Below are 22,917 nucleotides of genomic sequence, written 5' to 3'. Positions count from 1 at the left end.
GGTGTTACAAAAGACGAAGCAGAGACAACCTTCTTGCTGAAGGTGTTATATCACATTGTTGCAAGGGAATCTTTGCACTTGCCACCAAAGAGGATAGCCATTACTCGGCATCAAAGGTCATAGATCACCTCTGTGGTCTGGTTTGGGATGGTGAATGTGTTGGCACAAGACCGAAGGACAGGGTCTCCTTTTACAAGCTTCTGGAAAGCAGTCTTTTTGCCAACACCAAAAATCCGAGAAGTCGTGTCACAACCAGTCATGGCATGGATGAATATCAACTGAGAACACATGTCATGTCGAGGATTTCTTTTGTCCGAGTCCGAGGTTGACTTTCTCCGAGGTAATACGATATGTCATGTCCGAGGTTGATGTCATACACTTTAAAACTGCCATCAGCTTTGGACTTGTCTGATCTGAAATAAAGGCTCTTACTGTCTCCCTGCGCATAGTAAAGGAATAAGACAAGGAGATCAGTATCTTCTCCAATCAGTGTAGTGGTGTGTAGAAGAGATGCCTCAACTGCAGCCTTTACTATATCTACGTCAGCATCTCCAGGTGCATTGACCACAGTGCAATACCTTTCTCTCAGTTCATCACTTATCATCCCGATCAGTCTCTGTTTATTGATATCTCTTGACAGGACCTCCTCCTTCTTGCCTGAGAACTTTGTCTCAGCAGGGAAGCTGACAATGGGATGAATATTGTGTCCTCTTCTCTGATGCGTGTTGTCTTTAATGGACGGCCCTTCCTCATAGCCATCAAAGACAATGGTCGTTGCTGAACCATAATGCTGGATGGTGAAATCTGTTTTGATGTCTACCAGGTGAAATCTACCATTTTGATGATTTCCTGGGTGCCTTAAACCTAGGTATACACACTGAAAATATCTCTCTAGGTTGACTACTATTCGACAGAGCCATTTTAGTGGATCAGGATGTCACCTTGGGATGCCATCTTGGACTTATCAATAAATAATTAACTGATGGTAATTTTATTGATTCAATTGGATTCCTTGGGCCCTAAAACCCAGGGTTGGACACCAAAACCACCTTTCTAGGTTGAATAATAATTGAGATATGGCCATTGTAAGCTCCCGCGGCCATCTTGAAAATGACCCCTTTCTGGGAGTCAGATGTTACTAGATTTTTAGTATGTTATTTAGCATGCCCAATGGTACCAGAATCCATTTAAAAACCTTTTGTATCAATTTTTTTTGGGTTCAACCATATATTGACCCCTCTAGTGCGTTATTGATGCCACCCTGAATCAATTGCAAATTCTTGCTCCAGTCCAACATTAGGCCTGCCCAGCCAATTCCTTAGACTTGTGCCAGAATTATTCCCACCGACTGACAAGGTGGGATACATTGGGCTCGTTCAAGAAGTTTAAGTTCAATGGTGGATTGTACTCTGATCACACAGGTGACTGGCTTATTCAGGACTGTGGTTTATCCAAGGCAGATTTTCCATGTCATCCAAAAAACAATTCCGAACAAATACAGGAGTTAGGCGAGGTCCGTTTTCTTCTTGGTAGATGTAACTGCTCCATCAGCATGGTATTGCAGCATTGTTCAAAATAGGAAAATAGAACACCTTTATTCTTCACTCTTGTAATGTAAAGATCAACAAACCTCACTTTTGTAATCACTGACAAAGAATGGTTGGAATCAATGACAAACACTAACTCAACTGAAGATATGGAATTGAGAACTTATGATAATGGTCCCACCAAGGCATCCCGGAATTGTGCTTACTACGCTCCGCACCATCTGTGATTACCACGTGCAATTAGTTTTAATCTCAATGGAATAATCAATTGAATCCGTACTAAAGAAGCAGTGAAAGGAGACAGCACAAACACGAGGAAAGGAATACATTGTGTCCGGGAGAGGGTTGGGGGGGAGGGGGTGGGCGGAGGGGTTAAACTGAAATTAAAATTACATTCAAAATAAATTGTGTTTTTCTTCATCGAAAAGGGGAATCATCTTGATCTTCCATATTCACCTCCTCCTGAAAGACAAATTTTTTTTTTTTTTGCATTAGAATGTTGAGGGCCGCCATTAAACGAAACATGAGAAAAGTTAACATATCACCAATTAAAATATGGCACACAAGCTCCAACCCAAGCAAGTCCCACATCTTAACATCTCTTCAGTCACACCTGAGTACGATTCTGAGAGCAGTCCTTACTCTCTTCCAAGCACCTTGACATGACCCCATGCTATGATCTGTTTTGTCCTGGCCAGGTGTATACTGAGCATTCCTTGCTATGCCAAATACTTCCTTGGTATTGCCCAATTGCTTCCAACATAGGACGTTATCCCCAACATTATGGAGCACGTGCTTCTCCACTGTTAGTGGTGTGGTGTGGTCCTCCTTACCGAGCTTCACTCAATCTATTAAGTGAAGTCCAAGTCCTTGGATTCAACAGCACGTTTTGTCTGAAGGCCAGAGCACAAGGCCGGACAGCAGCCCGCTTGCATTCCACCGGCTTTTACCTTTACTCGTCCCCTATGTTTCACATTTTGGACAACAAACAACTTCGAGAATTGCACTCGATCCTTCTTTTCCTTTTAGGCTTTCAAAGAATCCATGAACCTACACCTATTAATTATCAAACCAAACATCCATGGTACGTTTCACTACGCGTCACTGCTGTCGACCAGCGTCTACCAAAAATCAAAGAGAACAAGCGTTACGCCTAGGTCCCCCGTTGGTGAAGTGATGCGAGTTGACAAAGTGGAAGACGCATGGCGGCCATCTTGGATTTTGACGTGGCGACCCAATTTTCAATAGCGTTCTTCCTTATGCCTAGATACACCCACACACCAGATTAGAAGTTGGTATTTCGCTTATTTTTGAAGATATTTCGCTCACAAGGTTCAGACATATATATGGTGGCGGCCATCTTGGATTTTGACGTGGCGACCCAATTTTCAATAGCGTTCTTCCTTATGCCGAGATACACCCACACACCAGATTAGAAGTTGGTACTTCGCTTATTTTTCAAGATATTTCGCTCACAAGGTTCAGACATATATATGGTGGCGGCCATCTTGAATTTTGACATGGCGACCCAATTTTCAATAGCGTTCTTCCTTATGCCGAGATACACACACACACACACCAAATTAGAAGTTGGTACTTCGCTTATTTTTCAAGATATTCATCTCACAAGGTTCAGACATACATGGCGGCGGCCATCTTGGATTTTGACGTGGCGACCCAATTTTCAATAGCGTTCTTCCTTGTGCCTAGATACACCCACACACCAGATTAGAAGTTGGTACTTCGCTTATTTTTCAAGATATTCAGCTCACAAGGTTCAGACATACATGTCATCAGACATACATGGCGGCGGCCATCTTGGATTTTGACGTGGGTTGCACCCACACACCAAATTCGAATGCGGTCCTTCGCTTACGCATGCACGCACGCACGCACGCACGCACGGACGGAGGGGAAAACCATAGTCCCCCTTTCGCTCCGCGGTGCGACGGGGGACAAAAACGCAATTGTTGTAAAGGAAGCCAGTTATAAACCTTTAAACTTTATAAGATAGAAGTTCACAATGTCTAGGTGGCAAGGTGAGAGACAACCACCACAGGTCATCCACTTACATGCTCGCATGAAATAAAGACAGACTTACATTTGAAGAAGAAGATGGAGAAAAGCTGGCCGGAGGCAGAGGAGGAATTTGGAGAAAATCATTCTCCCTCGAACATAGTAGCTGCAAATAGGATCATCTACTTAGTATTGTTACAATTTCTTATTATCCCTTATATTTAGTTTACGACTGTGCATTGTGCTACCGCTATTCAAATGATAAAATACTCATCGTATCCAACCATTCAATTTGAGGAAGCTGAAAATTCAGCCAAAGCCTGTAAAATAGAACCTACATTACAGGAAGTCTGAGAGCAGTTGCATTACAAATGGTTACAATTGATTATGTCATTGGTGCTCGGTATACAATACACTACCCGCCCGGCTTACGTTCGTTTGAGTGATGTACTTTGAAAGGCTGAAGCTTTAAAACATTTATAAAAGGATGGTGTCTGTCTGTCTGTCATGTCTCCTCTCTCTTCTCTCATCGCTTCACACATCGTCACAAAACTTTGTCGGTATAATTAACGATGTCCTTCAAATCTGCTTACGGCCTCTACATTTACAGTACTTAAAACTGATATTACAATCAGACTTGTGAAAAGTTTTCTCCATGCCGGATGACATCACAGCACCCTTGTGGGTGGCACAGTCACGGGACTGTTGTTGCTGTTGTCATCATCATCATCATCATGGATTACATTTATTGTGCAAATTGTTGTTTGATTAACTCACACACCATCCCGTCATCTCTCTGCTAGTAGTGAATAAAACGTCATGATCGACTTCACATGATTTACATCAAAGGTACTGGAGTTGTGCTCAAACAAAATGAATGTTTAACTGTTTGACTGTCAAGACCAACTTCAGAATGGATAATTATTATTCAAAATGGGATTAATTATTATTCCAGTTGGAATTTGAATTATTTCTGTTTGAATTGTTATTTGAAAATCAACCGATCTTTGTTTCTGTTAATTATTTTGTGGATTTTCCCCAAACTATATGACAAGTCCAGGCTGGCAGGGTGGCCGACACGACTATAAACTGTCACTCTGGTGCTGTGCAGGCAGGGCATTGCACCAACAATTATTCAGTCCTTTGGAAAGAATGCCAAGCACAGCGGGCTGTCCCACTGACTAACGATCTCATGGTATTTTTCTTCAAGAGTAGGCCAATGTGCCCGTATATACCACAATTCCAAATTCTCACCTGAATGAGGGGTTCGCCAGCAGCAATTAGCAATTGCGTAGTGACCTACCTGGGTTACATTCTCAGCTATGGAAAGGTTCACAACCTGATGGGGTGGGGACCCTGACACCAATCCCCTCACCCAGCCCCATCCCTACCTTTAAATCTCGAGTCATAGTTGTGTGATGAGGCACAAAATATTGAATTGAACAGGTTTTATTGACATTTCCGTCCCTCTAAATTGACTTTAAAAGACGCTAAAACTGCATTACAAATTTAACTTCCCAAATCAAAGCGTATTTTATTTCACATTATTAATGCTAGGTTTAAACCAATCCATTACATAACCGTCAGCTACAGTGGCTTTCAAAAGTATTGACCCCACCAACGTTTTCACATTTTGATGCCATCTGAGCTTATTTCATGATGCTTACAAATCAAACTTAATATAGCGAGTCTTCACAAACTACTCCAAAATGACAAAGCTAAAAAATTGCAGATAAAATGCGAATAAGTTAAATGAACAGAGAAAAATCAGAAAAACAGAGAAAAAAAAATTCTCAGTTGCATAAGTATTCAATCACTTTACCTAATTAACCCGAAATCACTACAGGAACAAATTATTTGTTTAAAAAGTTACAAAACAAGAGAAATAGGTTTCACCTGTATGTAAGAAGTGGTCTAACTTAAAAAATTAATCTCCCCCACGTATCTAAGAAGTTGTAAGATGCACCTCATTTGGTCAACCAACAAGGCAAACATGAAGACCAAGGAGTTTTCTAAAGAAGTCAGACATAAAGTGGCGGAGAAGCTCTGTTCAGGAGAGGATTATAAGAAGATTAAATAAGTCAGACATAAAGTGGCAGAGAAGCTCTGTTCAGGAGAGGATTATAAGAAGTCCCTCATTATCCCTTTGAGTACAGTGAAATCCATCATTTAAAAGTGGAAGACATATCATACCACCCAGACTCTACCCAGATCAGGTCACCCATCCAAACGCAGCAGCTGCGGAAGCAGGAAACTGGTTTGGGATGTCACTCTAAATCCAACAATGACTGAGAGATCTGCAAGGCTCTATGTCTGAGATGGGGGTCAGTGTTCATCAATCAATATCCCGATCCCTCCGCAAAGCTGACTTACATGGACAGGTGGCAAGAAAGAAGCCATTACTGAAAAACACTCATTTATAAGCGCTATGGATTTTGCGAAAAAGCATCTTAATGATATTGCACGTATGTGAAGAGAGGTTTTGTGGTCAGACGAGACAAAAATTGAACTTTTTGGTGTAAATTCAAAGAGTTACATCTGCTGCAAGATTAACACTGCCCTTCACCCAGTCAACACCATCCATACTGTCAAGCATGGTGGTGGCACCATCATGGTATAGGGCTGCTTTTCATCAGCAGGAACGAGCAAGCTTGTTGGGATAGAAGGCACAATGGACGATGCAAAGTACAGGAGAATCGCATTTTAAAAATAATATTTTCTACCCCCATTACTCCAGCCCAACCCCACATCCTTCAAATTCCCTGTTTTCTTTCCTGAAAGCCCCTGTAGTGTCCATCTTGTTTATCCTGTGTACCCCGCCTCAGCCCTCTCTCTTCCACAGATCTCCTGATGTCCTTGTTCCCTGCTGTTGTTGTGCTTGGCCTCTCTCGACCCTCTTGTCTCCTGCTCCCTTTCTTATATGTTCTATGTGTTGGCTCTCATACAAGCCCAGACCAAGTATACAAAAAAAATCATTGATGAGAACCTGCTTCAGTCAGCCATGAATCTGAAACTGGGTAGGAGATTCACATTTCAGCAGGACAATGATCTGAAGCACAAAGCTAAAGCCACACTGTAATGGCTGATTAAGAGAAAATAAATGTTCTTGGGTGGCTCAGTCAAAGCCCTGACGTGAACACAATTGAACATTTATGGTGAGACTTGGAAGATTGCAGTCCATCAATGATCCCCAGCAAACTTGGCAGAACTAGAGCAATTTTCATGTGAAGAATGGGCAAAGGTTTCAACATCTTACTGCAAATTTGGTAGAGACCGACCCAAAAAGACTCATAGCAGTCATTGCTGCAAAATGTGCTTCCACCAAGTATTGACCTTGCGGGGCTGAATACTTTTAGAACCAGTGAATTTTGATTTGTACATATTTTTCGCAGGTATTCCTGACATGTATCCTCTTTCAACTATAAGTGTACACTACCGGTCAAAAGTTTAAGAACACCTCAATTTTTCCAGTTTTTATTGAAATTTACGCAGTTTAATGTCCAGTGAATAACCTGAAATGTTACAAAGGTATTAAAGCAGTAAACTGCTTGAGGTTAACAAAAAAAAGTTTAGGTCAGCAAAAACGGGAAAATAATGTAAATGGCACAGTTATATTGTAAAAAAAAAAAAAAAAAAAAGCCTTCTTCAACAAACAAGTAATGGGTTAACAACTTACAGCTGTTCTGCAGCAATGTAAGTAAATTAAGCCTTGAAAATTGATGCAAACAATTCCTACAGGTGTCCCAACCTCTGATGATTACGTGATTACAAACCCCCTGTCTGTATAAAAGCAGGAGTGGAACAAACTGTTCTTGCACCATCTGAAGCATTGTTGGACAATATTGCACTGCAGGAAGTAGTATATTGGAAACTGGAGGAAACCCTGACAGGAAGAGGTCTGGCAGACCCAAAGCCACAACAGAATCAGAAGACAAGTTTCTGAGAGTCAACAGCTTGCGTGATAGGCGGCTCACAGGACAACAGCTTCAAGCACAGCTTAACACTGGTCGAAATAAGCAAGTCTCAGTTTCAACTGTGAAGAGAAGACTTTGAGCTGCAGGTTTGACAGGTCAAGTGGCAGTAAGAAAGCCATTGCTAAGATGGCAAAATAAGAAAAAGAGGCTTGCCTGGGCCATGAAGTGGCCAGTGGACTACTGAAGACTGGAAGAAGGTCTTATGGACCGATGAATCAAAATTTGAAATATTTGGTTCATCACGCAGGGTTCTTGTACGCCGTCGAGTAGGCGAAAGGATGGTTCCTCAGTGTGTGACACCAACTGTCAAACATGGAGGAGGAAGCGTGATGGTCTGGGGCTCTTTTGCTGGATCCAGAGTTGGCGACTTGCACAGAGTGACTGGCACCCTGAACCAAAAGGCTACCACAGCATTTTGCAGCGCCATGCAATACCCTCTGGTATACACCGAGTTGGTCAGGGGTTCATCCTACAGCAAGATAATGACCCTAAACACACCTCCAGGCGATGTCAAAACTACCTTCAAGGAAAAGACCAAGACGGTAGGCTTCAAATCATGGAATGGCCAGCACTTTCGAAGCTCCACACGGTCTCCACGTTTTCAAAGTTAAGTCTGTTCACAATTGTATTTTGTCGAAACTGTATTTATCTTTTGGTGTGTGAACCTATAGTGTGCACCTTGGAAGTTTCTCGGCGTTTATCTTTCATAAATTAATCGTTTGTTTGCCTCGTCGCGAGCGAGGCCTTGCAGCCTCAGGCTTCCCCCGTCGAAGGTTGTTCCTTCCTTCGCTGTTTTGCTAGGTTTTTTGATTTTCCCTTCTCCCCCAAATATCTGCTCTTCGTCTAACGTTGTAACCCCCCCCCCCCCCCCCCCACCCAAAAAAACCAAAACAAAAAAAACCAACTTATTTCCCTTTCTCCTCGTGTGCTTTTGTTCCATCGTGCGCCTCTGTCCATGTGCGCTGTCCCGCCCCGCCCCCATTATCCCCTTGCCTTCCACCTTTTGCCCTGTTCAAGTGACTCGTGGTGTCCCTCTCTGCTACCTCTCCCCGTTGGTATTTTTGTGAATACAAGATTGTTCTTCACGGTTCTGTTTAAATATGTTTAAACTTTCCCCTTCAGTGTTTTATTCAGTGGTTTATTACAACACGCTGTTTTTCTTCATATTTAAAAGGCTCCTTTCAATTTCCTCTTCAACTCGTTCCATTTCAAAAAAATATTAAATCTCTTGTAATTCTTTCTCACTACATGCTCTAAATTCTCATTCATTCCACCCCTCCTCCATCGTTCTTAAACGGATCGCTAACTTGAAAATCACAACAAACCCAATTTGTTATAAATGTTCATCTTTCATTAATCATCCACTTTCTAAACGTCCCCCTTGCCCCTCCCCTCCAAATCTCCCCCCTTGCCCCTCCCCTCCAAATTTTCCCCCTTGCCCCTCCTCTCCTGAACTCCCCCCTTGCCCCTCCCTTCCAAATCTCCCCCCTTGCCCTTCCCCTCCTAAACTCCCCCCTTGCCCCTCCCATTCAAAACTCCCCCCAACCCCTCCCCTTCAAATCTACCCCCCAACCATCCCTCCCAAATTCTCCCTCCTCCCACCTTCTCAAAGCTGCCTCCTCCCCACTTCGTCTCCCTTCTATCTCATACCTCCACCTCCCCCAACCTTCGACCTTCCTCTGCCCCCCCCCTCAAACAACCCCTCACTGTGCCTCATCCCATCACCATCAAACCTTTCGTCCTCCTCATCCTTCCCTTTCTTGTAACTCTTCTGTAATCTCTGCCACACTATCAACTGCTCTTCCTACCTCCCCCTCTCATCCGTCATCTGACCCCGACCCCTCCCCTCCCCTGTCCTGCACCCGATGCTCCCCCTCTCTCCTCATTAACGGTATGGACCTCAAACATCCGGGGCCTTCGCTCAAACCTGACTGATCTCTCCATTCAGGTTGCTTCTGACAATCCAGACTTCATCTGCTTAACAGAAACTTTCCTCCTTCAAGATGTCTCTGATTCCTTAATATCTCTTCCTGGTTACTCCCTCCTCCGGTATGATAGACCTGAGCCTCGTCCTAGTGGTGGGGTGGCTATCTTTATCAAAAACTCTCTTCCTCACTCTCCTTGCACTGCCCTCTCTCCACCCCACCCCCAGGAATACCTCTGGCTACGGCTTCATCTCCGCTCCCACCTTTTGTTCATATGTGTTCTGTACCGTCCTCCAAACAGTGATGACTCCATTTACATTTCGCTGTCAGACAACATGGACCAACTTCTATCAACTCACCCAAACTCTCTCTTCCTCATATGTGGTGACTTCAACTGTCATCATGCCAGCTGGCTGGGTGTAGGTTCATCTCTCACCAGCCATGGCACCTCAGCAAAGGACTTCTGCGTGTCATTGGGACTGATATGACACAATCTGTCAATTTCCCGAACCGGATCTCAGTCAATGGAGTATCTTCTCTTCTGGACTTCGTTATGACTAACTTCCCTGCAAATGTCTGCTGCTCTTCTTCTGCTCCAAACGGTTCTTCTGATCATGTGCTTGTTAAAGTGGACATCTCTCTGGCCATTCTCAGAGAGCCTCCTCAGCGCCGACGAGTCTGGCATTTCACTCAGGCTGACTGGCACAGTCTGCAAGCAGCCATCAATCATCTGGACTGGTCTCCCATCTCTACTGCCTCTGACATAAATTCTTCCTGGGAATTCTTCCAAAGCAAACTGCTCTCTCTCATGCACAGATTTATCCCATCTCGTCTTCAGTTGTCTTACCCTTCCTCCCGTCCATGGTACACTGAATCTTGTGGTGAGGCAGTTGCGCTGAAACAATTTGCCTTTGCCTCTTGGAAGGCAAATCCCACTGGAGGCAATCTCAGTTCCTTCCACCAAGCTCGGAACAAGTGTGTGTCTACCCTCAGGAGTGCCAGGAAGCACTATCTCTCCACACTCAAGATTGAACTCTCAAACCTGTCTCCTTCCTCCAAATCCTGATGGCATCTGGTCAAATCCATTTCTGGTGTTTGTTCCCCCTCCATCCCCTCCCTCACCTCAAACGGCCACACGGCTGACTCCGCACGTGAAAAAGCTGAATGCCTCAACTCTGTGTTTTCCTCTAAATCTTGTGTCCCAAACCCATCTCTCTCTGTTCCCACCTTTCCCAGTCGAACCCAACTGCTCCTGGATTCTGTGTCCTTCTCTCCTGACAAGGTGGAGAAGTTTCTGTCAAACCTCGACTCTGATTCTGCAACTGGACCAGACGGCATCAGCCCACGGATCCTAAAATCCTGCTCTGCCGCTCTATCTCACCCTCTCTCTGTTCTTTTCACCCTCTCTTTTGCTCAAGGTCATCTGCCAGCATCTTGGAAATCAGCAAACATTACCGCTTTACACAAAAAAGGTGCAAAAACAGATCCTTGCAACTACAGACCAATCACCCTGCTTCCAATTATCAGCAAAGTCATGGAATCCATCATTGCTTCGGATATCAAATCCTTCCTCTTCTCCAATGGCTTGATCTCTGATCATCAATTTGGATTCAGACCAGGTCATTCTACTCTGGACATGTTGCTTCTGCTGTCTCAACAATGGATGGAGGTCCTCAATGCCAAACAGGAAATCAGAGCTGTTTCACTTGACATATCACGTGCCTTCGATACGGTCTGGCACCCAGCTCTGCTCACCAAACTCTCCTCCTATGGTATCCATGGAAATCTCCACTCATGGCTTGCGGACTTCCTCTCTGGTCGAAGGCAACGTGTGGCCCTGAATGGATTTCTCTCATCTCCCCTTCCTGTTCTGGCTGGAGTTCCCCAAGGTCGTGTTCTGGGCCCTGTGCTATTTCGGGTCTTCATCAATGATCTCTCCGACTCTCTGGAAAATCCTCTCTATCTCTTTGCTGATGACTCCACTATCTGCCGCTCTATTCCTCATCCCTCAGATCGGCAGCCTGCAGCCTCCTCGCTCTCTGCAGACCTGGAAAAAAAAAATCACAGACTGGTCAAACGAGTGGAACATGTCTTTCAATCCTGACAAATCTCACACTCTTACAATGTCTCTCCGAAAGGACCGACTGGAAAACCCTCCCATCTACTTTCTCAACAATCCTCTCCAAGAAGTTCTTTCGCTCAAGCTTTTGGGTCTCACTATCTGCCATGATCTTTCTTGGGAAAACCACATTTCCAAGCTGGCCTCCAAAGCCAGTTGCCAACTGGGCATCCTCCGTCGTGCGAAGTCCTTCCTTGGCACACCTGAGCTCCTCACCACATATAAGGCTTTCATCCGCAGCTCAATGGAATACTGTTCCCGCCTCTGGGCTGGTGCTCCTGCCTCACACCGAGCTCGGCTTCACGCTGTTGAAACCAAACTTTCAGAATCATTGGAATCTCCTGCGATGAAGTTAACTCCGAGGGCCTTTCACTCACTCACCGCAGGCAGGTTGGTGGTCTTTCTGTCTTCTACCGACTCCTCTCTGGCCTTGCTCCCCCAGCTCTCTCTGTGCTCTGTCCCTCCAATATTCCTTCAGGTCGCACAAGATCTGCCTGCAACCCTCTTATGGTTAAACTGCCGAAATCTAGGCTCTCTATTCACCTTCACTCTTTCATTCCCCTTTTCTCCCACCTCTGGAACAAACTCCCCCACTCCCTTCAATCCCACTTCTCCCTCCAGGTCTTTAAAACAGGTGTTCACCACCATCTCTTATCTTCCCCCATCCAAAACCTTGATCTTTTCTACCCCCGCTAATTCACCCCAGATACACTTTTTTTTTTTTTTTTAATTCCAACTTCTTTCCTGGAAGTCCTTGCAGTGTTCATATGTTTTATACTTCTCCCACCTCCCCCAAAGCCATCTCCCTCCCACATTTCTCCCGTCGTCCCTGCTCTCAAATGTTGTGTTTGTGTCCTTCCCCCTCTCTCCCCATTTTTTCTGCCACTCCCCTTATTTTTTTGTGTTTTGTGTGTCGGTTTGACTTTTTGTGTGATTAATGTTAGCTCTTTCACGAGCCTCGATCTTGTATACAAAAAAAAAAAAAAGAAACTGTCTCCAGACTTAAACCCCATCGAGCTTGTGTGGGAAGAACTGGACAGAAGGGTGAAAGCAAAGCAACCTACAAGTGCAACACATTTGTGGGAACTTCTGCAACAGTGTTGGGAAGAACTTCTCGAACAATATTTGATTTCCATTGTAGAAAGAATGCCACGATTGTGTTGGGCTGTTATATCTGCAAAAGGTGGCTACTTTGCCGAGTCAAAAATTAAAATTAAATTTTGTTAAACAAAATGATTCTATGATTTCTTTTTTATCTCCAATTGTTTATTTGTTCTATGCTTAATTTCAGAGTACATTGAGACATTAAACTGCATAAATTTCAATAAAAACTGGAAAAATTGAGGTGTTCTAAAACTTTTGACCGGTGGTGTATATATTAATTTGATGTCTTCAGTTATGAATAAAAAAGTTCATTTGGAAAAATTGTTTCTGCTTTAATTTGTAATTCATCTAAATGAGGCATTATTGGTAGAGGGTGAATACTTTTACAGGCCACTGTAGATTATATGAATTAACAGACAAAACAATATATATATTTTTAAATCAAAGCCAGCGATCTATTTGCTGACCCTCCAGATGGATGGAAGCGACCCCAAAGCCGCCCACGCACAAGGTGGAAGGATACCCTCAACGCTATTGCACCGTCTGGGTCTGACATGGGTCAAGATTCCAAGAACGGCATTGGACAGGAGTGTTGGAGATCTCTCTTGACCGTGGCTACATTGCGACGGTGACTTGCCTGAAAATGATGAGCCACCTTGGAACATTAGACAAAAGCATAAACCTACCTGCGTCATCTTGTTAAAAGGGGCAGGCTGCTGCAATTGCTGACTGTCATGCGAGATCTTCTTCTTGGTAACACACATCTCATGCTTCAGGCTTTTGAGGGCTTCCTGTAGAAATAGAATTACAAATGCCTGTAAATCTATTACTAAAAGGTGTGGCATCCGTCTGTTTGTCCGTTTTTCACTCTTTATTCTAATGAGTGAATGTTGTCATAAAATAATCGATTTACTTTGATATAAAGCTAATCGATTTACTTGGTACAAAGATTTGTGTCCAATTACTCATAAAATGCCTGTTTTGAAAACCCATTTTTCTGGTTTGGAAGACGAAACAGGACCTGGAGTTCTAACGTAGCGGCTCCAACAGCACCATTTTTATTATTCTGTAACAGAAGGAACCCTTTAGAATAAAGTATGACGGACACCGAAGGAAAACGCAAAATTATATATAGTAATACCTCTTGAACCAATATAAAAATATATAGTCGCACACAGACAGAGCACAAAATAAACTAGAACGGCACTCTTCGACGTCACGAAGTCGACTGCTGCAAGCTTAACTTGTATGCCTCCACCCACATTACTACATCATTATAATACTTGTACCACGTTTGATTTAAATCCATTCAGCTGTTTCAAAGTTATCACATTTTTACCTGACATGACCCCTGACCTTTGGCCTTTGACCTGTGGGACACCAAAATCTAATCAGTTCATCTTTACCTCATTATACATACCTGCACCAAGTTTGACTAAGATCCCTTCAGCCGTTCCCAAGTTATCGCGGTAACGAAAAGCTATCACTGACAGACAGACGGACAGCCAGACAGACAACCTGAAAACATAATACCTCCGGCGACGGTTGTGAAAATTTCCCACAGGTCTCTCTCACCACATCGTTGAATCAGCGACAAAGTCGCCGGAGGGAGGCATAAAAATAGAACGGCACTCGGTAGAGCGCATCACTCCGCCAGGCTGAACAATTTACGTTCCGTATGCACTGATTGGTCAGATCTGAATCCGGATCTGAACCAAACTCGAATCGGCTTGTTCTTGTCACCTACCCAACTCATCCACCAGGTTTAGTCATAATCCGTCCATAGCATTTTGAAATATCATGCTATATATCGTTTTGGCCCCATCTCTCAATGGCGACAAATCACTTAAAAATTCTCGTATCTGGATTCGGATTCAGATGTTCACCAGAATCTAATCAATTCTTCATTGTCACACACCCAAATGCCCACCAAGTTTCGTCCAAATCTGTCCATAACTTTTTGAGACATCCTGCTCACTGAAAGACAGACAGGAGTGAATACAAAACCTCTGCCCACCTTCTGTGGCAGAGGTAGTCAGGTTCACTGTGTATTTTCGTTGGTTTTTCTTGGAGATTTGCAAAACTATACTTTTTTGGAAACTTTATAGTATAACCAATCGGAAAAGTGATGTTTTCATTTGCATGGAAGGTTCCATGGCGGCCATCTTGGATTTTCAAAATGGCCACGCTAAAAATTGATATTTCTCAATATCTTGGCTTCTAGATGACCTAGGCCCTAGGGTCTTGATTTTAACAACTAAACCTACATTTTCTGGGGCAAGGAATCCAATCGTACCAAGTAAAATAAGCTAAAATAATCATAGAGCCAAATATTATGTTGACGAATGTTTTATTCTGTAGTACAAAGAAGATAACCTGCATGGAGAGTTGTGAATTTCAGGAATAGGTAACCTCAAGCATTAATTTTAGGGCAACCTCTTGGATGCTATGTACCTGGACTTCAGCTAAAAATCAGCTTGAATATCATGGCATAGGAGAACACATCAGATCAAGTATTTATATAGGGACTAATCGATTACAGCGTCTCTGACAATAAACACGTTTACACATCGTCATCACTCTCATCAGACAACATCACATCGTGAGAGTCCTCATCGTTCTGGCACTGGGTGCTGCACTGACAGAGGTCTGTGCATGTTAAGTTCTTTGATCTGCAAGAACATCTGGAAGATGAACAGTCTGCCTTGCATTGACATCTAACCATCTTGATGATGGCCTTGGGGGCTGGGAGGACCTCAGTTGTGGTGGGCTTGACCTGACCATCTGTGTCCTTGTAGAAGCCACTTTTCAGTGGATCCAGGAACTCCTGCTCAGGGATACTTGCCTGACCCCATACTCTGGCCTGGATGTTGACTCTGAGGATGTGCTGCTTGAGAGCCCCAAGGGTAGGAGGAAGTTTGTCACTTTCTGCCATGTGCTTACAGAAGAGATGCCATCGTAGCTCTGGGATCGTCTCGATGTGAATGCCCTTTGGTGAGTATGCAGCACATACAAATGTAGATAATGTAGAGAGCATATCTTCAGTCACCTCAGTGGCATCTTCGAGCATCTGCAGAGCCTTGATGACATCTTGATGACATTTGATGTAGACTTGCAGGCATGTTGCCTTGCCTATTCTAGAGAATCTCCCAGTATTGTCTGCCCCCGTAAATGCATGGAAGGCGGGCAAAGCCTTCGCTCTTTCGGGACCTAGAGCTGTCCATATTGGCTCTACTTGGACAACTCCAGATGTCATCGAAATTGATGTGTTTCTCAGCAAGAGGTCATAATTTGCTATGACCAGCACTAGTACGTCTGTGTCTGGAGAGAAGAACATCAACTCTGCATCACGTGGGTTCCGATGTGATGCCAGCACTGCCTGTTGGATCATCAGTGTGTCTGCTTCTTCGTGCACTGTGCATTGAGAAGACCCATCAGCATTTTGCTTCGTGTATCATGGTGCACAGTCAGTGCCAGTCCCAGAACTTGGGGGTTTTCTCTTGCATGTTGTGGCCTGAATGTTGCAGAATCACTGCTTGGATTGTACTTCACCTGTCTGGTGGACTTGAATCCATACATGATGTTTTGGCTCAATGTGAGTGCCGTTCTGTCAACAACACTGGTCTTCGCTTCGGTCTCCAGCTCATCCACGGGCCCCACCATGATCCAGCGGATCATGGTGTATAGTTCAGCTGGAACATCATCGATGTTGCTAGACACTGGTATGGCACATTCTGGCTTGTCCTTCTTTGTGAAGTCTGCAATGCTCTTGCGTATCACCTGTGCTGATTTGTAGATGGCCTTCATGTTCTTCACGTCATCCTCTTCACTTGTGATAGCAGCATGGACCATGTCTTCCTCACATGCGTCTGGAGAGTAGAGGACAGCTGATTTCCTTCGATTCTTCTGTAGAACAGACTTAACGGTGGGCAGCTCAGTGAGGATCATTTCCTTCAGCCAGCGTCTAGTGAATGCAGGGTAATGGTGGTCAAGGCCTTCTGCACCAAGCATGTTGACATAGGTGGTATCAATATCGTCCATTGAGAGGTAAGCTTGGTTTTGAGTTTGAAAATCGATGAGGTTGATCAGCTCAATCAGACTTGCCCTTTGCAGCAAGTGCTCTTTGTCTGTACTTCTGGTAGTTTCATCTCGCACAACGTGGAACACATGTCTTGTCCAACATGGCTTGTGGTACCTCACGTCTATTGCGTGTGCATCAGTGGGTGAGATAGATGTGTTCAGCCTTGTTTTCAATGATGCATCGTCAGACATCTCCACAGCTTTTCTCAGTTGTTTACCAGCATTTTCAGTCCGAACTGTGAACAACTGCTGGTCATCATCCGTCTGACAGAAGAAGCACTGGTCCTTATCCAGTGGCACAGTGCAGGACCGTGTAAACGGCAATGAACATAATGAAGAACCAGAAGTTGGTGGACCTGACTCATCCATCTCTGTGCTTCCTCTCTTCTGTCCACGTTTCTTTGGAATATATGACCCAGTAGACAGTTCATGATCTCTGCGGTCCCTTGCACGTTGTATCAGTTCTGTGTTTGTTGCACTGGCGTAGCAAGTGCGGTGCCAAACAGCCTTCTCTTGGCACAGTGTTTCTTTTGTGCTGTCTTTCAGTCGTATTTGCACTTGAACAAAGTTGCCATCTTTCAAGCTGGCTCTCTCTCTTATCACCCCCAAGAGACGATTGTAGGAGTCTATTCTGGGGTGTAACACCAAGGCTCCTTTCCCAGTATCACCAGACTGGCACAGCAAGCATAGCTCCCAGTTCATGGATTCCTCACACACGTGTTGACCAAGCTCACGTACCTCACTCATGATGGATTAGGACCTGCAAATACACAAAATCAAAACTACAGCTAGAAGGGTCATATGCAAATTAGAAGAGTCGCAAAATTCTTCCACGAGAATCTAAATGGATTCTCGCGCAGTGTCGCGAACTTCTAGGCCTGGTACCAGATATTCTGCCACTTGTTTCATTGATTTATTTGCTAGCTGTACCATTACATGGGTCTCAACAAATGTATATATTCATTACTGTGTGGGAGCATGAACCTACGCCAAAGACCAATGTCAGGCATAGGACCACGTGGCTAAACTTGCGACAATCCAAAATGCCACAATTATTGACAATGGGCAAAACATACAGTACTCTGGTCCTCGCTGGACCAGTTGCAACGGTAGTTGTCACTACACTCACTAGGTGGCACTGCAATCACATTACTGCACATCTTATGATTAGTGTGGAGTTTATAATAGGACCAGGCATCATAATAGTGATGTAACAAGTGTAATGGTCTAATGGACAGTGGAAACACGATACATGTATATCAAACTATGGAAAAAATAGTAGGACAAAAGGCATAACTGACCGTAACTGGTCTAGGGATGGGTATATGCCATTTTACTTGGTACGATTGGATTCCTTGCCCCTGAAAATGTAGGTTTAGCTGTTAAAATCAAGACCCTAGGTATTCTAGAAGCCGAGCTATTGAGAAATATCAAATTTTTAGCGCGGCCATTTTGAAAATCCAAGATGGCCGCCATGGAACCTTCCGTGCAAATGAAAACATCACTTTTCCGATTAGTTATACAATAAACTTTCCAGAAATGTATAGTTTTGCAAATCTCCAAAGAAAACCAACGAACTTAACAATCTGAACATAGTGAACCTGACTAAGGTAACAATCCTTCTTTCACACGTTCAACTTAATTTTGCATACTCATCAAGATAGACATGCAATACGTTTGTGAAGTACATGTCTTTTAATTAGGCACGGTTAGTATAAACGAATCACTAAGTCAAAACAACAGGCAGTGACTACGATTTTATTGAAACATCTGGGTCTTACTCTCTCTCTCTCTCTCACCTTGACCTCCATCTGCGCCTCCAAAATTGACTCTAGTTGGTTCTTCGGGTCATCAGTTTGTCCCCTTTCCTCTTGCACATTTAGTAGCTTCTTCGGAAAAGGCATCTGCATTAATGGGATCAGCCTACCAGAAAAAGGGGGAGGGGGATGGTGGGGGAGGTGTTGAGTGGGTGGGGGAGAAGAGGGGGGGGGGGGGGGTTCAAAGTGAGAGAAATGTGTGACAAGAGAAACTTGTGTGACGATGTGAAATATTATGTTGAAATTCTGCTCTTTTGCGATTTTATTATCTACAAGGAGTTGCAGGAATCCATATTCAGTGAAATTGGGGGTTATATTAAAGATGGAAAAGCTGTAGTATTGATCAGTCATCAAGTTCCGGCATTGCAGGGAAACCACAGCACATCCATGAAAAGGTGTGCAGTTATATTGGTGATAACGATAACACCACTTAATGATGGTGCAAAACATTAGTGTATAAAATTTCAGTGTGGCGGTTGAACATTCATAACCCACAAAGGGACGCTCTGCAAGTGCTCAGAAAGAGGAAACAGGAGCAATGGTGAAAGAAATGGCGCTCGAAGTTCGTCGCATTGTTGTGCAGACCCTTGGAACGAGTTATGGGTGAATGAGCAATGTTCTTCATAACTCGAATATGAACATAGTGGCAGCACAATGCGTTCTTAGACCACAGACCCCTCAACACAAAGCCCACGGAGATGCGTGTTCCTCAGAACTTTCAGTGATGATCCAACCAACTTATTCATGCATATGCCTACTGTGCACCTGCATAACCAACAAGCAACACCGTGAAAGCTATTGTACATAACCTATGGATAGACAAAGAAAAAACATGCTACTAACGTAGGTGTGTGGTTTGGGAGGTGGGTTTGTTGTGCACATGATCGAGGTTCATGGAAGAGCTGGAGCAGAATGAGCAAAATGGAAAGGGGGAAACACGAATAGCAGAGTAGAAGTGAGAGTGAGATCAAGGGTCCTTGTACTTGTGATCAAGCAAGAGAAGTACTTGGGAGTGAACAAGCTGCACACAAGCTGAATCAAACACAACAAGAAGAGGAATGGGGAAGGTGAGGAAGAAACCAACCGACAACGAACACAAAAAGAGGTGAGAGGGGGGCGGGGGGAATCACCATAGCCTGGAAAAAGGGAGTGCTCGGGAATTGGGGTGGGGTGGAGGAAACGTGGCCTTAGGGTAAAAGCACAGATGTAAACAGCGTTTTCCTTACCGTTGTTTGTAGTTGTCCTGATGGATACGAATCATCGGCCTCTCCCGTGCATTCCCCACTTTTAAGCTAGAAAAACAAAGCCCAACATTGTTATTTCTGTACAAATTGCACGCGCATTGTTGTTCTTATAAGCAACTAGCAGACGTACCTGACGTTGCCGGGCGGGGCGTGGGGGGGGGAATTTTTTTTGCGAATGTATACTTGTATATAATTCATTAATTTAAAAGGCTTAGGCACTATCGAGCGATTTCAGCACTATCGAGCAATATCGAGCGAAATCCAAAAAAACGAACTTTTTTTTGCCTAAAACACTCTCAGGCACTCACTGATGAACCTCTGAAAGTTTGATGAAGATCCGTTCGGCCATCTCTGAGAAAAATGGCAACACACAGACAGACAGACAGACATCTCTCTTATAGAGTAGACTAGCAGAAGTACCCGGCGTTGCCGGGCGGGGGAGGGGGAGGAGGGGAGAGGGAGGAGCGAAAAGGCTGGTTCACAATTCCACATGTTCAGGCGAAAATAGCAAGTCGTTTCCCAGATCGGCCCAGCCGTTTTGGATTCTATAACACTGGGCAACAACAACAAAATAACTTTTCGTCTGGTACTAAGGGAAATGCAGGTGTTGTTGGCTAAATCTGAGCCGCTGATTTCAAATCTGTAGTCAAAATTTAGCCAGCACGTCAGGTTTTCAAAATATGTATATGTATTAATGATACCCGGCATGCTATATTAGATACTTTATCATTGCAGATCGCCACATTGTACATATAATATCAGTGCTTAGTAATGACTATCACGTCATATTTAGATAACAATGATTGATCTCCGTCTATAATGTGTCGTATACAAACCAAGAACATAAACAAGTTGCAGAAAAGAAGTTAATAAAACATTAGAAATGGTAATCTTAGGAAGGGTGTAAACTTGATAGGGAAATCTACCGCATTGTGAGTGATTCAGAAACAACACTTCAAGTTTACACTCTTGCAATATAGTCAGCGTAGGCCCCACTGTCAGACGTGTTCAGATGTGCGTGAGACACTTTCTCTTGCGCTTGTGTGTGTAATTGGTCTCCCGTTGTAGGAACCAGCAGTAATCACCCATCATTTTTGGGTTGAACCAGCCTTGATACCTAGTTTCCATGACCGAAATGTCTTGGTGGAACCTTTCTCCATGCTCATCACTTACCTCACCCAGATTAGGTGGGAAGAAATCAAGATGAGAATGCAAGAAGTGCATTTTAAGAAACATCCTACAGCCTATTCACTTATAGCGTAGACTACGGATTTTTATGTTAAGAAAATAGGCCTTTTATGTTTTGAAAAGCGGATTTTTTTTTTTTTAATGTGAAAAAATCCCGAAATATTTTTTTCCCCCGTTTTATTCATCTTTTATTATTACCAAGTTTTTCAGAAATCAGTCAAAAAAAGAAAAAAAAATGGTAAGCTTTTTCCTGCACAACATTAAGCACTCTGGGCCAGTAAACAGGTAAAAAATGACGTTCAGGTACCTTTATTGCAACCGCATTGTTTGATAAGTAGAGGACGAGAAGAAATTGACAAGACCCTTTTAGGAACGGTTAAAGTAGGTGTTTGAAATCATTATCTTGGTAATGTTCTCCTTGGTGAGGCGGTGTCGGCGGTCGGTGAGGACGTTTCTGTAGACGGAGAAGGACCTTTCCACGTCGACGCTGACGATGGGGCAGTACCTCAAGAAGGGGATGTCAGCAAGCTTGACTCCAGCCGGCACACCAACCTCAGATCCGTGCTGATCTCCATCCAGGATCAAAGCCACTGTCCTCAGCACACCAACGTCGGGATTGCGCTGCAGCACCGCCTTGAACTTGGTGAGCAGGATCTCCTTACGGCAGCCTCGGATTTTTCGAGCTCCTCCTTGGCCTGATCAAGGAGCTGGAAGGCCTTGGCCAGCTCCATGCCGGCCTCCTCCAGCTGCTTAAGGATCTTCGGGATGAACGACAAGTGGGCATTTAAGAAGACCAAACTGAGCTTGATGTCCGCCTTTCCGAACAGGTCCTTGGCACTCCGGATTGCCATCGCGTCGTCATCGTTCAGCTGGTCCACAATGTCCTTGACGGCCTCGAAGTGCTCGGCGTAAAACACCGCGGCGTCGATCCACGTCCCCCACCGAGTCAGAATGGGCTCCGGGGGGAGAGAAAGATTGGGCTGCTGCTCCTTCCAAAAGACAACACGCGACGGGGCTTTGACGAACACCTTCTTCGTCGTGGCAATCAGGTCGTTGACGTCCTTGAACATTTCTCGGACTGTCTCGCAGACACGGTGGAGCGCGTGGGCAACGCAAGTCACATGCAGCAAGTCCGGGAAGAGTTCCTTCAGGGCATGGCCGGCCTTGATCATATAGGCCGCGGCGTCGCTGACGAGGACCTTGAGGCACTCCGGCTTGAAATCAGGCCAAAGATAGCGCAGCGTGTCATTGACTGCACGCACGATCTCCCCGGAGTTGGTCTTCTCCAGAAACATGCACTGGACGAGGTGGGGACGAAAGTACCCCTCCTTGGACAAGCGTCCCGCGATGATGTTGGCCACATATCGACCTGCCGAATCGGTCATCTCGTCGACGGACAGCCAGATGGGCTGCTGTCCGAGGTCGGCACGGATCCCCGCCAAGGCCTCGTCGTAGCACTTGTCGAGGTAGTGCTTTCGAATCCAGCTTTCATCGGGGATCTGGAGAGTGATGTGCTTCTCCAGGAACGACCGGAGGGCAGGGTTTTCCAATTTCGACCATGGGATGCCAGCGGCCAGCATGGCCTGGCACAGCTCCTGAGCCACGACGTCGCACTTGTGCCTCTTTCCGCCACCAAAGTCCTCCATGGTGGCTTGCGTGACCGTCCTCTTCTTCTTCAAGGCCAAGTTGCTCTTGTGGCGGTCTCCTCGGACATGTTGGGCCAGCTCAGACTTCTGCTTCGCCTGGAAAGTCTTTTCACAAGCTCGACAGAAAGCCGTGTCACTCGACACGTACTTGAAGGTGGCCCCATCGCCGCCAGCGTTGAATTCCTTCAGCCACTTGTCACGAAGAGCAGCACTCATCTTGATAGGAGACTTGTTCACACTTTGTGTACACTCTCTCA

At 44.6% G+C, this 22,917-nt stretch overlaps 1 protein-coding gene across 3 annotated transcripts in view; it reads right to left on the bottom strand.

Annotated features, from left to right (window-relative positions):
• LOC137425259 (uncharacterized) overlaps window positions 1–22,917 on the bottom strand; it is a 46,907-nt gene that overhangs the window by 4,720 nt on the left and 19,270 nt on the right. For 2 of the 3 annotated variants that reach the window (XM_078776466.1, XM_078776467.1), the window contains exons 4-8: window positions 19,809–19,874; window positions 18,565–18,688; window positions 13,372–13,476; window positions 3,649–3,729; window positions 1,941–2,009 (exon numbers count right to left, since the gene is read on the bottom strand). In XM_078776466.1, coding sequence (XP_078632592.1) covers window positions 1,965–2,009; window positions 3,649–3,729; window positions 13,372–13,476; window positions 18,565–18,688; window positions 19,809–19,874 — 421 coding nt within the window. In that variant the 3' untranslated portion in view covers window positions 1,941–1,964. Of the gene's footprint in view, window positions 1–1,576; window positions 2,010–3,648; window positions 3,730–13,371; window positions 13,477–18,564; window positions 18,689–19,808; window positions 19,875–22,917 lie in introns of those variants that run through there. The other variant, XM_068113499.2, reaches the window with a different exon arrangement.

Source organism: Myxine glutinosa, chromosome 4, assembly GCF_964187855.1.
Source record: "Myxine glutinosa chromosome 4, kmMyxGlut1.1, whole genome shotgun sequence".
NCBI classification, from domain to species: Eukaryota; Metazoa; Chordata; class Myxini; order Myxiniformes; family Myxinidae; genus Myxine; species Myxine glutinosa.
This window is presented reverse-complemented; position numbering and strand designations above follow the sequence as displayed.